The sequence below is a fragment of the Harmonia axyridis genome, chromosome 6, assembly GCF_914767665.1.
Source record: "Harmonia axyridis chromosome 6, icHarAxyr1.1, whole genome shotgun sequence".
Lineage (NCBI taxonomy): Eukaryota > Metazoa > Arthropoda > Insecta > Coleoptera > Coccinellidae > Harmonia > Harmonia axyridis.
Window position 1 is genome coordinate 24,557,415 of NC_059506.1, and position 16,190 is coordinate 24,573,604.

The following is a 16,190-nucleotide window of genomic DNA, read 5'->3' on the forward strand; positions in this document are numbered from 1 at the left end:
TTTCGATGCTTTTGATTCATCAAATTTTTATGAAGCGTACACTCATTGATGCACCAAAATATCGAAATCGACTTAATCTCTCATGAAGTGTTCTACATATATTCAATTGTAACAATGAGTATATAAAACGTCAAATTCATTATGCCTACTAGATTAAACGGAATTTTAATCAATTACAATCTTTAACTAGTTGAACATTTCTGCTACGTCTGTTATAGAGTATAATAGTACATACCGTGTACAATTTGACGAGACTAGAGCTTCTTTATTATGAAATGACTGACGATTCTATCATTTGAGAACTCCTAGGTACATCTTAATTATTATTAGTTTTGTTTTTGAATCGCTTCTGAAATAGGATATTATCAATAGTCGATGAACTATTACCCCAAGTAGATGAAAGTCGAATAATGTCTTGATGAGATGCGGGAAATATTACAGATTCGGATAAAATACACCTCATTCGAACTGAGCGTAGCTGATAATATTCAATAATTCAACAATTTATTCAAGAGTTGAGATATTTCTGGCATAGAGGACATTATGAGCATCTGCATAGAATTTGCACTGTTTCCCGCTGAGCACAGAGCTTTGAAGATAATTAAATATTCATGGATTTTGAATGAACCCGGAACAGCTTCCATTAGAGAGGATATCATCTCCATTTAAATTGATGATGAAGGGCTTATTTTTTAACTTCATTTATGTTGAACGTATATTCGATAAAAAGAATGAACACATTAATTTCGAGAAAAGCACTGGTTTAAAATTTGGAGCTTTTGAGTGATCGTCATTGATGCGCCCTTGAGGAACACAGAACTAAGTATATGGGACGTTTTTATTACGATGATTCACAGGTAGAGGCGACCAGTGACTATAGAGTTTGGGATTCTTGGTACTTTAGCAAGTAACAGATAGTGAAGGCGAATAAAATAGTACATTGAACTCGTAAGAGTATAAAGCTCAATTTTTTTTTTATTTTCTTCGGTATAACTTAAGAAAACTAGTCATCTATTGTCGGACACGTATGACAGTTGCTACCCCCTGCCCGACTATTTAGTTAAAAAAGTGTCAGTAAAGCGAGTATGTATTTCCATCTCTGGCAAGAATAACTTCTTGCAAAAGACAGCTCATACTTGAAAAAAGAGACTCTATGTCATTGTGGTCCATGTCTTCCCAATTTGCAATCAGTCTCTGCCGTACACGTCTTTCAAAGTATTCAAGGTATGTTTCTCTTCTAATCTCCTTCCAGGAATATTTCAGATACTTTCTATGGTATTGGTATATGGTATTTAAATCTGGACTCCGACCTGGCCATACCCTAGTAAAGATACCGACTTCCTTGAATAATTTCTCACAACTGAGCACGAGGACTGGCATTACCTTACATCATCTTACATTATCTTACATCAACATATACATATACATATATGGCGCAAATAGCAGTACATGTGGTTTTAAAATCTCCAATATAAACCTTTCAGTTGTAAATTTTCCATTAATGATCACAAGTTCCCTGCGACCAGTCAAAGAAATGAATCGATTGTGTGACTAACATGAAATCTTTCACCAATTCTTCGGTAACTCTAAACTTCCTCAAACTATATTACTGTTTGACCACATTCATCGCGTATAAGATTAAGTTTTTCCATTTGCGTATTCATCAATGAATGAATTTTCAAAAAATACCACACGGACATTAAGCATTTATATTTGACAATTACTGGTATTTTTTGTTTCTTCACGGCCTGTTACTAAGTCTAGATGTGAAATGTCTCCCTGCCACTTCCGTGCTGATATTGTTAGATAAATTCAATAAAATGATATAATGCCATCAAAGGGTGTTCCTTGAATACTAAGATAAAGATTAAGATTTAATTAAGTATGTTTTGTTTCACTGCGACCTAATGGTCTATTTTGCCCCTCATCAGAGTTATTCTCTCTATGACGTGATCTACAGCTTGCCTTCCAGTTCCAGAGCTGTTATGAACTCCAATATCTGGGATGGCTTCAATGAGGCCAATTCGTCACTTCTAAAAGTTTCGTGTCCAATGCAGGTTTTGCGTTAGCTAGTGATGGTGAGGCATTACTCCACTAGGTGATTTGGAGTTTCTTCCTCCTCCCCACAGAATCTGCACTCGTCATTTTCTGTAAGACCCATTTTCATGAGGTGTTTCCTAAGGCGACAATGCCCTGTGAGGAATCCAGTGAGGAGGTGTAGCATATTTTTACTAAGGTCTTTGAGTACTAAGGAAGTGAATCAAAAAAGAAAATGTTGGAAACGATAAGGCTGAAGTGTAAGTTTAATTCCAACTTGAGAAAGTTACTATTACACTCTGAAGAGTGTACAAATTCGATGGAAAAACATATTACTATAGTTGAGACACTAGGTATTTGTGAAAAAGAGGTTTTTATGCTCATGTAGTTTACACCTTAACGTTCATTTGTTAATAATTTGTCATAAAAAAAAGACCGAATTGGACAAGCAGTTTTGACGAAAATGTATCTAAAACTTTTGCCTAATTTTTAGTGGTGCTTTGATTCATTGGACAAGTGTAATTAAAGAGTGTATCAATTGTTCAAGTTTGCAAGAGTCGGCAAGGAGAAGACGTTTGGTCAATTTATCATACCCTCAGGCAATCGATAACCCAAGCCTACAAAAATAACTCCCACCAGAGATTCCACAAGAGATTAAACTATTTTTTAGTTCACCTACAACCACCACCTCCTCAACAATCGATAAGATACTTAGTTACAACCCCGACAGAATCGTTTTTCGGCATCATTACCTCAAAACGTTCACCTTTTATAAATGGAAAAATACCATCCGGCCAATAAAATTTTTATAGAGAGAGAAATAGGTTACATCCGAGCGACTATGAAGCAAGTCGCAGTAAGTATTTAATTCGACTAGAGCGACCTCTTGCAGCGGATCTCTTTCACTCCGCCATTATCTAGCGTAATAAAATATACTTGGATCGTAAAATTTTGAATCTGTAGTGTTTATAACTTTCCTGCTGCCGGTAGGTGGAGGTGAGGCGATCGGTTTTTATGGATTTCTATAACGCGGAGGGGACCAGGTGTGACGTGTTTCCGAAGCGCTCCCTTCGGAAATTGATTCGTTCAATTTTATTTTTTTTTTGACGCCCACGGACGTTTTAATGGGGCTGCGTTATTGCTTTTAAATCAGATACAGTTGGGTCCCTCATTTATTCTTATTGCTGGATTTGTTGGGTTTATTATATGGGGAGGAGATCTTGGGATTGGCTTTGCTTCCGTTTCTTTATTGCGCCATTGTACTTTTTTTTTTGAAAAATCGAGAAGTGTTTTGATTTGACGTTAAGAGAGAATAACACTACGTGACAGTTGATTATGTGGAAAGTTTGGTCATCGCAGGAGCGCCAGAGGGAAAATGAATGTGTAACTAATGACTGATACGCGGAAAGCCACGTGGTAGTTATCCCTCTTAACAGATTTAGTTGAATGATATTTGAGTCGTTATTTTAATTACGTTACTGAATAGGTAGGAGTTTGAATTTTACGGGTATGTTTTGATTTCCAAAGCCGCGTTTGAGTTCGTTGATGGACATAATCGGATTGGGAGTTCCGTGAAATATGTGTTCCTGATAACTACAGATGAATATTTTCATTTTCATGTGAAATAGCAATTTCTAGCATCATAGTGCTTGAATACATATTGATCGTATGAAAATTTTCAATATTTCTGTGTTCGCAAAACCGAGCGATTTGAGATTTTGGGAAGGTAGAGGAAATTCGATTAGAATATAGGGAAAAATACCCATTATTTCCTTGATAAAAAATTTGGTCGAAATTTCACAAGTATATTCAAAAGCATCGTGTTTATAAAAGGACGCTCTCATTATCATAGAATATTCCAGTGGCATATCGAAAAAAAAATATAATACTTCAGTGAGAACAAATCTCACAAAAATCATTACAGAAGAGAATAAACTATAGTTTTGTGAAAATAAATAATCGACCGTCGTACAAAGTTCCCCTCTACTTATATGCTTGATGAAAAGATAGAAGAGGAAGTGAATGTACAGGGTGGGCAATTCACGATGTATTAGCTACAACTTCAAATTCAGAGGAGATTACAAAATGGCAATATCGAAAAAAATTCATATCTCGGTTAATACTGACCATAAAGCTCTGAAATTAAAACATGATAGAGGCATTTTTTACGTAGAATCAAGTGATGTGCTCGTCTTAACAGCGTTTTCAATCACGAAGCTATGACCCAAAGCTGTGTTTATGTGATTTCTGAGCCATTTTTTGAAAGCTTAATTTTTACTGATTTCAAAAATATACAACATTGTATGGTTTGTATCAATATAGATAATAAGAAATTGTTAAAAACCTTTTTGATAAGGATTATAAAAAAACGGAAATATCATATTGTCTCCTTATGAGTTGGTTAATTCAATAATAACTATTTGGCAATGATGAGGAAAAATTATTTTTATAAATACAAAATTCCAATACCTACGTCTGTCTTCATGTAAATTTAGTTATTCAATTTGTTTGCTGATTACTCAATTTTTATTATTTTGGTTAGTTTCTTTTGATTTGTTATTAATATTTTGTCATTTTTCGAATTGGACTTGTATTCTAAGACAAAAATAAACCAAATATATCATAAAAACATATTATATTGTGAAAGGAAAGGACACAATATTGTCAATTATCTGTTTATATTTCGTTTTTATTATTGTTGTTATGTTAGAATTAAAAAAAAATGTGCTACTCGAAGTTTAAGGTTTAGGAAACTTCTTCAGTTATCAAATATAAGTATCATGATTCATCAAACAACCTTTAAATCAATAACACTGGAAGTAAAACACGTCACCATCAGAAATCGAACTTGCAGACGGTAAATAATTTCAATACAAATTCTTACCGGCGTCATGCAAAATAACGTATCTCTTATCGGCTGTCACCCGGACGGTTCCTGCTGTCAAGACCCTTGCGCTGTGCCTTTCCCTATCCTCTTTTTTCCACATCACGGTGTTTTCGCCCACGTCCTTCACCACACACGTGATAAGTGCATCATCCCCTTCGTGAACATGAACAGGATTTGTGAGGCTGTCCCGCATCGAGGGTAATCCTGAAAAAGAAAAAACGAAAATGTAAAAATGTTTTCGGTCTGCAGGAATTTCATTTGTTGATTGAAACAAAGAACAACAAGGTTTATTCATTAAATGGAATGGAACATAAACAAGATTTTTTTTCGTAAACCTCCTAAAATGTCGGCTTAATTATTATATCTCAATTATGAAGTTTCATTTCACAGATCTAGGTAACTCGTTCCTCTGGGTTTGAACATCCAAAGAATATTTTTTTGTATGATACAATGATTAAAATTCAAAAGAAAAAGTAAACTCAATTGAATTCATATCGACGATGAATATCTATAAGAAATACCATTATTTTAGTAAACATTCCACATTAGATATTTTCCTAACGAGTGTGAAAAATGATACTTTTCCGCACTTTTCGAGTACGGAAAAGGCACTTTCCACATGGGTAAAAAACAATATTTTTCGTACTAGCGTAAATGAAACACTTTTCCGCAGAGTTTTCGTCTTGACACCGACTGACGTCATAGGAACTCATATTTCTGTGCGCTCAGTCATATAGAGAAACGTTTGAATTTATGATTGGCGCAAAGAGATATGTCAAAATTGATTGATGCGAATCTTTAATATTTGCCTGCGAAAAAAACTCACTATTCACTTTCCGCATGCATATGCATGCGGAAAGTGAATAGCAGGGCTTTTTTCCGCACGAATTTGGAACAGTACTACTTTCCAAACGGCAATGCGTGTGGAAAGTAATACTTTCGAAACGCTAGTAGAAAAACTCTATACTCTACGTGAACAGTGGCGACGCCAGCTTTCAAGAATAGGTGGGCTGGAAAGATTTCCAGGTCCATTTAATTTACATTAAATTCATGTCGTATTTTTCTGCTTATTCGTTATTTCAAGAGAAGGACCAAAATTTGAGGTAGCTCAAACATTGTTGCCGATAGAAAACCTTTCTTCGAATAAAACTCGAGTAAGAGTTAAGCCATTGGTTTGCTTGCAAAGTACTTTTTTCCATCGGAAAACAGCGTTTCATCAATATCTAAAAAAAAATCATTTTTATCAATTTTACGAATATCAACAAATGACATGACCTTTAAACTTAAATATTTCGATCCAAAATTTTGATACGTGTCTTTCGAAGCTTGACACTAACGATGAAAAAGTGGTATGGCACTGATGGTGGCATCTATGCGCCAGGCCTGGGACTTATTGTGTGACGTGTTATTATTGAACTGAAATTTGTTTTCAATTGATATATTTTGTTATCGAAATTTTTCTTGGCTCCTTCATTCCTTATATCTGTCACATAGTGGTCGACAGAATTAGAAGATGCTGCGAGGTTCAGTGACGAAAAATTTGACCTCGAAGCATAAATTTTTTTGTATTTTTTTTTTTTTAATACAAACAGGTACGGAATAATTTTCTGGGGTAATTCTGTTGAGGCTGAGAGAATATTCATAATGCAGAAGGGATGCTTGAGAACTATCTTCAAAATGAAATACAATGAGAGCTGTAGAAATATATTTATTGGTAATAACTTATTGACATTGTACAGTCTGTTTATTTATGAATGTGTTATGTATGTAAGCAACAACTTCAATGATTTTAAAGAATTACTGTTAAGTCATGAATACAATACCAGAGAAAAAAATTATCTCAGTAGAGAAAAAACAAATTTTAGTTATATACAAAGGAATGCTGTATATTTTATAATGACAGTATGGAATAAATTTCCTCAAAATTTTAAATGCATGCCTATTGCAATTCAAAGAAAAAGATCAAAAATGTTTTTGCTTGGTAAATGTTATTATAGTGTTAAGGATTTTTTAAGTGAAAGGGATTTTGTTTCATTATAGTCTTCATATGTATTGATATGTATTGACGTGATCTACATCTGTTGATATTTGATCAAATAAAGGATATTATTATTATTATTATTATAGGCGTACAACTTTGCTACCGACGTTCTCTCCGAAATTCGCGGTTTTATGGTGAAAAACTGGTTATATATTCATGATTTAAAGTATTGTCCACCGCTGGCCACTACTTTCCCCCATCTTTCGTGCATCGTACGAATCCCGCGTTGAAAAAACTAGTCATTTTTTTCTTCTTCATAAAACCGGAAGTGCTGGTCAGCAGGCCGCGTGCTATCAATCGAAACAAGTGAAAGTCCTAGAAAGCAACGTCTAGAGAATACAGCGGGTGGGGGAGGAATGTCCACTTTCGCGATATGGGGTCGAGCATTGTCATGCTGTAAAATCACTTATGTTTCTTGTTGTATTGCGGCCATTTGTCTTTCAATGCTCGGCTCAAACGCATTAATTGTGTTCGATAACGATCGCTTGAGATTGTTTCAATCAGTTTCAACAACTCATAATACACTAGGCCGAGCTTGTCCCACCAAATACTGAGCATGACCTTGAAACCGTGAATATTCGGTTTGGCCGTTGATGTGGAAGCATGGCCGGGATATCCCCATAATTTTCTGCTGAATGCGGTGCATGAATCATTTGTCACTCTCATTTATCCTGCCAATTCTTGTTGCGTTTGACACGAGTCTTGATCAAGTATTGCCTCCAATTCTGTATCTTTGCAAACCTTCTTTTTTCCACCGCTATGCTGGTATTCGACGTCAAAATCACCGATTTGAAGCGTTGAAACCACTCTCGGCATGTTCTTTCACTAAAAGCTGCCTAGCTATAGGTATATGAGAGCATTGAATGAGCCTCAGTCGCATTTATATTGAAGCGGAAGCGCGATATGCTCGCGCGATTTTGTTCTAGAAGATGTGATAGAATGAACGGATTAGCCACATAATCAGACAAAATTGTTTTTTCAGTTACTTTTCTTGGAATTGAACATAACTTTGATGTACAAAGAAACGTTCTTAGAAGCAATAACCATAGAGCTACCCTCTCATTACTAGAGCTGTGCATCCTGAAACATTGAAAATAAACAGAAAACTCTACACAATTTCGATTTTACTACTCTAAATAGGGAACGGGGAAATAGGAATCTAGTATTAGCATGCCCCGAGCTCTCGTCATGTTATGAGATGTTTGTATTTTGTAATATTCACGAACAAATCCGTCGTTTCCCACACCTAAATTCAAGGCGAATGTCACGTATGAAACGAATGCTGTATTTCGGTCGCAAAATAGCTGGCATATATTGCATCTTGAATAAGATGGATAGTTCACGTGTTAAGCTGCCGCAGTGCTGGCAACATAAATGCGGCTCGTGATGAATATTCCTACGGGATATGTGCTTGATACTGCCATATTTGAACAATTTCGCCTTTGGCATCGGCGAGATTTTGCTTCGTTATACGCTCAAAAATAGGGCGTATCGTCTATTCGTAATGTTTCAAGTAAACTCTAGTTTTTCGTGGGAAAGCATTTCGTTTTGATAGAATCCTATAAACTTGTGATGGTTGCCAGATCGAATAGTTGTCCTTGTCATTTATTTGACTGGAGTGGAACATTTTTCTTCCTTGTGACTATCAGGACGAGTTCTCTCTGTTTTATCTTCTTTTATGTAAGTAGGTTGTAACGTTACAATTGCCCATGAGACTCTAAGGACTAATTTCTAGGGGTGGTTTGGCTTATTTGGCAACCAAACTCCTACCCAGGTTTTTACAAATTTAATAAAATTAAAATATACAATGATCGATCCTTTTCACTCCAAACAAATAATAAAATAGAAACTTAACTTAAAACGATTTTAAATGAGTAACTTACTACTAGGATGGAAACTCTTCTGTAAATTATCTTCAGCCTTCTGAACACCAATTCTTATCAGGAAGCTATAGTACTCCAATCCCCATTCAACGAAGTTGATGTGATAATGCCAGGTATTTCGCAGGTATTCTCTCAGATTCAGGAACTAAAGTGGTCTAACATACGTACTATTCCAAATTCTGTATCTCAAGGAAGTAGTTCTTGATATCTATCAATCCCAAGAAAGGTTTTCTTTGTTCTAATCCCACGGGAGGTTTCTTCGTTCTAATCCCACGGGAGGTGCGAGAATCCCGACACAATTTTCGCCGATAAATAAGATTCCGAGTCTCAAATTAAATTATTAATGACTGAAATCTAAATCTTAGGTACGTATTCTTGCTGAAGTCTCAATAATCATTGAAAATCTTTCAGAAGATTCTCTCCAGAAACGCGCATCTGCGTTCCGACCGATAGTACACGATATGATAGGATTAATTGACAAATTACCGCGTCCTCAAAAATTCCAGTAGCGTAACATGGAATGAAGCGTGCAAAATCGTTGCAAGGTAATCATACATATCACGGAGTTGATGCAAATAGGTACATTATGTAGTCAAGCGAAGTTTGATCTTTCTATATCGTTCAGTTTATCCATAGTATCCTAATTCTGTTTTTCCTTATGCTTAATCAAATTGCTTGTTTTTCTTTGTTCCTTCAATTCAATACTGAGGTTATCAATCCAACATTTGATGGATATGTCTCTCGTTATTCTAACCAGACTATTCTCATCCATGCGGTTGATATTAGGTGAAGTGAAGAAAAATCCATCAGTTTTGCAATAGATGGCTTTATTTATATGTATCTTTCGTTGTAAGAGTATGATCGAGTTCCACTATATGGCGTTAGAAAGATGAGATTTCCTCCTACAAAAACTTCTGTGAAAGTTTTGTGATAAGTTGACTCAGTTCAGTTTGAGTTCGCGTCAAAAATGGACACCAGCAAAGAGAACATACGCTTTATTTCACAGTTTTTCTTCGATAAAGGCGAAAATGCAAGCTAGGCGACTGAATATGTAATGGTGTTTGTGATTTTGATACTTTAACAGCCAGTCATCTGGTTTTGTTGATTCCGTTTCGGTAATTTCGACGTCAAAGGAGAAGCCAATTGTTGGAAATGTCGATGAAATCATGGACATTCCACAGTCCGACCCTCATGTAAGCATTGTTTTGATTGCACAAGAACTAAAAATTGCACAAACAACCATTAAGCTATTTGGAGAAGACTGGTCTGAATAAGAAGCTCATTGTATGGGTACCACATAAGTTCACGCAAAAAACCTCATGGACTGAATTCACATCTGTGAATCACTGCTGAATCGCAACAGAATCGACCCATTTTTGAAGTGGTTGGTGACTGGTGAAAGTAGTGGATCACTTACGACAACGTCAAGTGGAAACGGTCGTGGTCGAAATGCAGTGAGCTGGCGGAAACAGTGGCCAAGCTAGAATTGAAGGCCAGAAAGGTTTTACTTTGTGTTTGGTGTGATTGGAAGGGAATTATCTACTATGAGTTGCTCCTCTACAAAACAACTGTTAACTTTGAACTATACTGTCAATAATTGGACCGTCTGAAGAAAGCAATCGCCCAGAAGCGGAAATCTTTGATCATTAGGAGAGGGATTCCGTTCTAGGACAACGCCAGATTACACACATCGATAGTGACTCGCTAAAAGCTCCGGTAGCTTGGTTGGGAATGCATCCATCTTATAGCTTGGACCTGTTTTTGTCCCTGGCGAACAATTTTGCTGGTGAAAAATTCGCTTCAACAGAGGCTTTCGGAAATTGACTTTTTCATTTTTTGGCCAATAGCGACGAGGGCTTCTATGAGAAAGCCATAATGATACAAAAAAAATTATTGGGAAATTTTCAATTCATTCGAGCTTCGCTAGCTGAATTGAAAAGAGTCTTCTTATTTCTACCTGACTATTTATTCCAATAATTTTTGTTGTCTCAATCCTAAAGTCGATTACTTTTCTCTACTATGTGATAAAGATATTACCTTCAAAATGGCAACAAGTTATCGAACAAAACGGCGCATGAAAACGACCAATAAAGAATTCAAGTTATAGAAATATATCATAATATGCATACAAAAATCGAAGTATAACTTCGATCTTATCACGTCGAGTTTTCAAATCGAATGTTTTCGACATACAGATAAATAACCGAAATTCTTTCGACTACGAAGAGACGGCAACAAAAGACCAAATATAATATCAATAACAATGATTTATAGTGAGACTGACAGAAGAATTCAGTCGAAAATATTTGTTTTGGGGTCGTGGAAAATGAATGATCTGGAAAACTAACAATATAGTCATTTCAAACGGATATTTTCCATTATATCCTCTGTTTTTCTTTTATTTTTCGTTCATTTATTGCGGGTGTGTCATAAACGGAAGATAATAAAAAATGGATCCTTCATATTTCAAATTGTTCACGACAAGGTTAATTATCACTTCCAAGGTAGTCCTTCACTATATCGGGAGTTGAAGCTGAATCTTCAGGTGATATATGATTGTTATGTATATAGCTCTCTAGGTATATACATAACAATCTTATATCACCTGACTCCCACAAAAATAAGTAAACGTAGCGAACTCTTTTTGTGTCGAATACCAGTTTCTGACTGGTAACCCAGGCCTTTAAATTCTTACCTATTTTGTTGATGTTTCAATTTAAAATTAACTTTGAATCGATACCATGAAAGTTCCGAGCTTTGATAGTAGCTTTATTTGAATGTTTGCTCGGTTATATTCTTCAGAAGTTACATCTCGTTCGATTTCAACTATTTTGTTCATCAATCCTCCAGAACAAGCGCCTCATGTTAAAAAAGCATCTGGTGCTTACCCCAGATACTTTAGCGTCAGCTCCTTTTATTTGTTTTTGAAGAATACCTATACCTAGTTCCCGGAATAAACTGAAAGTTCACATGGTTCACTTGAATAAAATCTATTGTTGAATATGAATAATCCTTACGTTACGGCAACTGCCATACACATCCAGGAGTGTTTGATATTCCTCTTCAAGAATAAGAACAACTTTGAAACCAAAACCCCCACCACATATAACACAAGAACAGTAGAATTAAAATTTCCAAAACATCGACTCACACTCACAGAGAGAGGTCCTGAGTATAGATATATAAAGTATTATAATAAGATAGCAAACTTCATAAAAGATTCATCAGACCTTAAGTTATTCAAAAGGCAAATCTACAAACTATTGCTGCAAATTGAACCATACACAATAGAAGAATTTTTGAATTATGATATCAAAAATGGAAACAAATATAATTAATGGGCGTTGAACCCAGTGACACAATTTCAATTCAGGTGGATAATGTGACATTGTAACATTGTATCTTCTTTATTTGAAATAAAGTTTGTTTATTATTATTATTATTATTATTGTTACCATTGAATTATAATAGGATGAATCTCTCATTATAATGCAATTTTTTTTATTATACTGAATTTGCGCACCTCATGTTTGAAGTACCAAGCTTCGACCATATTGAATGATGAGTCATCAAGTTAATATTTCGACCCTTCTACATAGAATAAATATTTATTCTATCTCTACGTTCTACCAGTACCGTGGATTCTCCACTATTATTCATTCATGATTGAAACCAACATGGACCGGACAGAACAAACGTTCAATTGTTTCACAATTTGCTGAAAGTGAGCCCAGTCCAAATCAATTCCAAGCAGGTTACATGGAATACACAAATGTAATAAATCAACCTTTCCATTGCTCGAATTCGGAGACTAATGACATCCAATTCGTAACTAAGTTATTATGTTACAAACTGTTGCCAGGGCTGGAAATCCCATGTGGAAAACGTTCGTTCCATCAAATCTGCGACTATCATGCAATATTTATAGCATTGATTTATACTCATACCGAACGCATCCACACCTCCGCGCCTTCGACATGTGAAAGTTTTATGGTCTGAGGATATATGGAAATTTCACTCTTCAACTTTTTTGAGCTTTGTTGAGAGAGTCTTATACTTTTGTTGAAAGTTTAGTTGTTCTTCTTTTTGTTTGTCTTTTGTGTATCCATGTGAATATGTTACTTCTGAAGGTAGGTGTGAATATAAACTCAAGATTAGCCGGCTAAACTTGGGTTCAACTTCGAGAATATTACTATTACCATCATTAGAACTAGGGTCGTTGTGACTCGGAAAATCTTCCGGGAACTATGACCATGTGGATCTTTTGTTTTCTACCCTACTCATTCATGGAAACCCAATGAGGTCGTCAATGGTGTTGAAAAAACTGACAACCTCCTTAACGGCCTTTGGTCTGGATACCTTACGGGTATCCAGAACCGGCTTCCCCATATGAAAGGTTCTTAGGCCAGTCAGCTCTGGACACTCGCATACCATGTGTTCAGCTGTATCTGCTTCTGATCCAGAGCCTGCAAATCTTATTTGCTGACTTTCCCATACGGTTTAAAAATTTTCGTACCGACAGTGCCCCGTCAGTAGTCCCACCATCACCCGAAGCTCAGCTCGTAACAGCTTCAAGAGCTTTCTGGTATAGGTAGCAACTCCCATTGCTGGACCGCTGCCTTATATTGATATTTGCCTAGCCCATAGAAAGGCTCAGGTCCAGCAGGTGTTAACCTTGATGCACCTTTTGGAAGTTTATCGGCTTTTCCGTCTCCTTCAATACCACAGTGCCCTGGTACCCAAAGTAGAGCCACTTCATTGCCTCTGACCAGTTGTTTCATGGTGTTAAGGCACTTCCAGATCAGTATAGACTCCTGGCAGTAAGATAACGGCGATTTCAGCGTGGTCTGGCTGTCCGCGGTGATGTAGACATTGAGGCTCATTTTAGGACACTCCTGAGCGCATACGTAAACAGCCAGTATCTCGGTCTGTAAAATAGAGGGCTCCCTCCCAAATCTTCGAGTATATGTTTATGTTATGTTCATCCAGCTGCAGCCAGCTTAATTTGAGAGTGAGTTGGCACTAGCGAACGTTTTCGAAAAGCTGCAATGGAATACAAAAGGCCTAGATATCTACGGATCCTATCTGAGCCCTCTCCGATTTGCTGATGACGAAGTCCTCTAGAGTAGTACCATACAAGATAAAACATGATAAAACATTTGAACAATGCTTCAAAAAAGATCGGCTTGAAAATGAAAATCGCTAATACAAAATTAATGAGTAACACGGAAGGAACGATACACATAGATGATACCAAACTAGAAAACATGGAAAAATATGTATACTTGAAGCCTGGACAGGGTTCGGAAATTTAAATTATATATTCAGAGATAACAGCATACCAATCAATCTCAAACGAAGAGTTTCCGACACCTGTATACTCTCTACCTATGGATTGGAGACGATGGCAATGACCAAATGAGAGTCATGCAAAGAGCTATAGAACGTGCGATGCTTGGGATGAGTCTCAGGGCAGGAAGAGGAACAAGGATATCCGACTATAGACTAGGGTGGTAGATGTGATAGAACAGATCGCTGACCTAAAATGGCGATGCGTAGAACATGTGACGCGAGAACATCAAACGAATTGGACGAATAAGATGACACATTGGTGACCAAGAATGTCAAAGCGGATCGCAGGTAGACCACAGAAGAGTTGGCTTGATAAAATGAAGAAGCAAGCAGGGTACAGGATAGGACAGCATGAAGTTATTTGAAAGAGGCCTATGTCTAGGAGTGGACAATATGTGGCTGATAAAAAAGAATTAGAGTGCAACTACAGTCCCTTGGCGAAAAATGTAGAAGCAAATGAAAAAAAGCGGTGAATTTTCAATAAAAACGCTAGTGGCTCTATCAACCCTCTTACTAATTCAAATATGAAAATAGATTCCTTCAAATTTCTGTAACTCTTAAAAGAACAAAAATGGGACCTATGTTCATAGAAAAAATAATCAGAATGAGCTATTGTCTATCTAAGATTATTATAGAGCTTGTTTAACACTCAGTGTGATGGAATATATCGGAGGGATAAAAATCATATATTTCAATCATACATTACATATTTTCATATGATATAAAATGTGAATCAAAATTCAATTTATAATGATACAAATCAAATAATGTAGAATTGATCTAGTTCTCATATCGATAATAATATAATGAATCTGTTCATTTCACTGATCAAATGAACAAATAGATGTTTGCCCTTTCAATCATTACACTAATTCTGATAGTATTCTTTACAGATGCAAGCAATAATACTAATTGACTGAGGATGTTATGTCTACTCCATTGGGAAAATTGAATTAGGTATCCAATTTCAGTACAATTTGGAGAGGAAAGGTATTACCCGACTAATGAAGGCTGGTGTTCAAATCAAATGAATCAGGTTTACCCACATCATGTGGAACATTGAACTTGGATTAACTTCTGTTAATGGTATTAAAGCTGAGGTGCACATCAGTTGAAACAGTGAGTATTTTCATTTCATGATGCAGGAACGACCGTGAATCGTCAGAGATATGATGAGACATTAAATAATGAATTTTGATTTTTTTATTACGAATTTATGTAATATAGGCACTATTAATATGCATATTATGTACTCCGTTTATACCTTTATCTTTTGTTTAATTTTTCTGAAACTTTGATACTTTGTAACCTTTTACTAGTTTCAATGTTCTGCTAATTCAAGAAGTTATATTCAAAAGCCTTCTTGGAGTTGCATTTTTAAATCACAAACTATAAATTAAGATTCATTGATTGAAGTTGAAACGAATTGGCGAATGCGCTAGTCACCGAAACACTATTATTGTAAGCAATTTCAATAAAGATAAAAGATGTACTATGTCAAGTTTCTGTGTGTGTCCTCTCAAGTGTAAAATTCAGAATACAATCACTGGATTAACCTGCTGAGGAACATGAAAGAGAACTCAATGGTATTTCCAACACATTCTCATTTAAAGCTTAACTTTTAAGCATAGAAGCAATAAAAATATCAAATTCTTTCGGTTTTTGAGGAGATTAATATTTTCTTGCCATTAAATCGATCCTCAAGAAAATCTTGTCGTTTTTGTATTTTCCAGTCGATGAAATACATTAAACCACAGCTTAATTCATAAATGAATTAGAATTCGAAGATGCATTAATGATGAAACAAACCTAAATAGAAAAAAAACTTTAAATTAAACCACGGCTAAATTCGCTTATGCGGTTTAAAATAATTGAGTTTTACTTTATTATTAACTACATATGAAATGATATAGATACGCCTTTTAATTTTTAGCTATTTGATGCCTTGTGATTAAGAATGGAGCCCAGAAAAGTGGAGCAAAAAATAAGA

At 35.8% G+C, this 16,190-nt stretch overlaps 1 protein-coding gene across 2 annotated transcripts in view; it reads right to left on the reverse strand.

Moving 5' to 3' along the window:
* The window catches only part of LOC123683465 (Ig-like and fibronectin type-III domain-containing protein 2), a 297,049-nt gene that overhangs the window by 67,135 nt on the left and 213,724 nt on the right, over positions 1-16,190 (reverse strand). For both annotated transcript variants that reach the window (XM_045622528.1, XM_045622529.1), the window contains one exon: positions 4,922-5,128. In XM_045622528.1, coding sequence (XP_045478484.1) covers positions 4,922-5,128 — 207 coding nt within the window. The remainder of the gene's footprint in view (positions 1-4,921; positions 5,129-16,190) is intronic.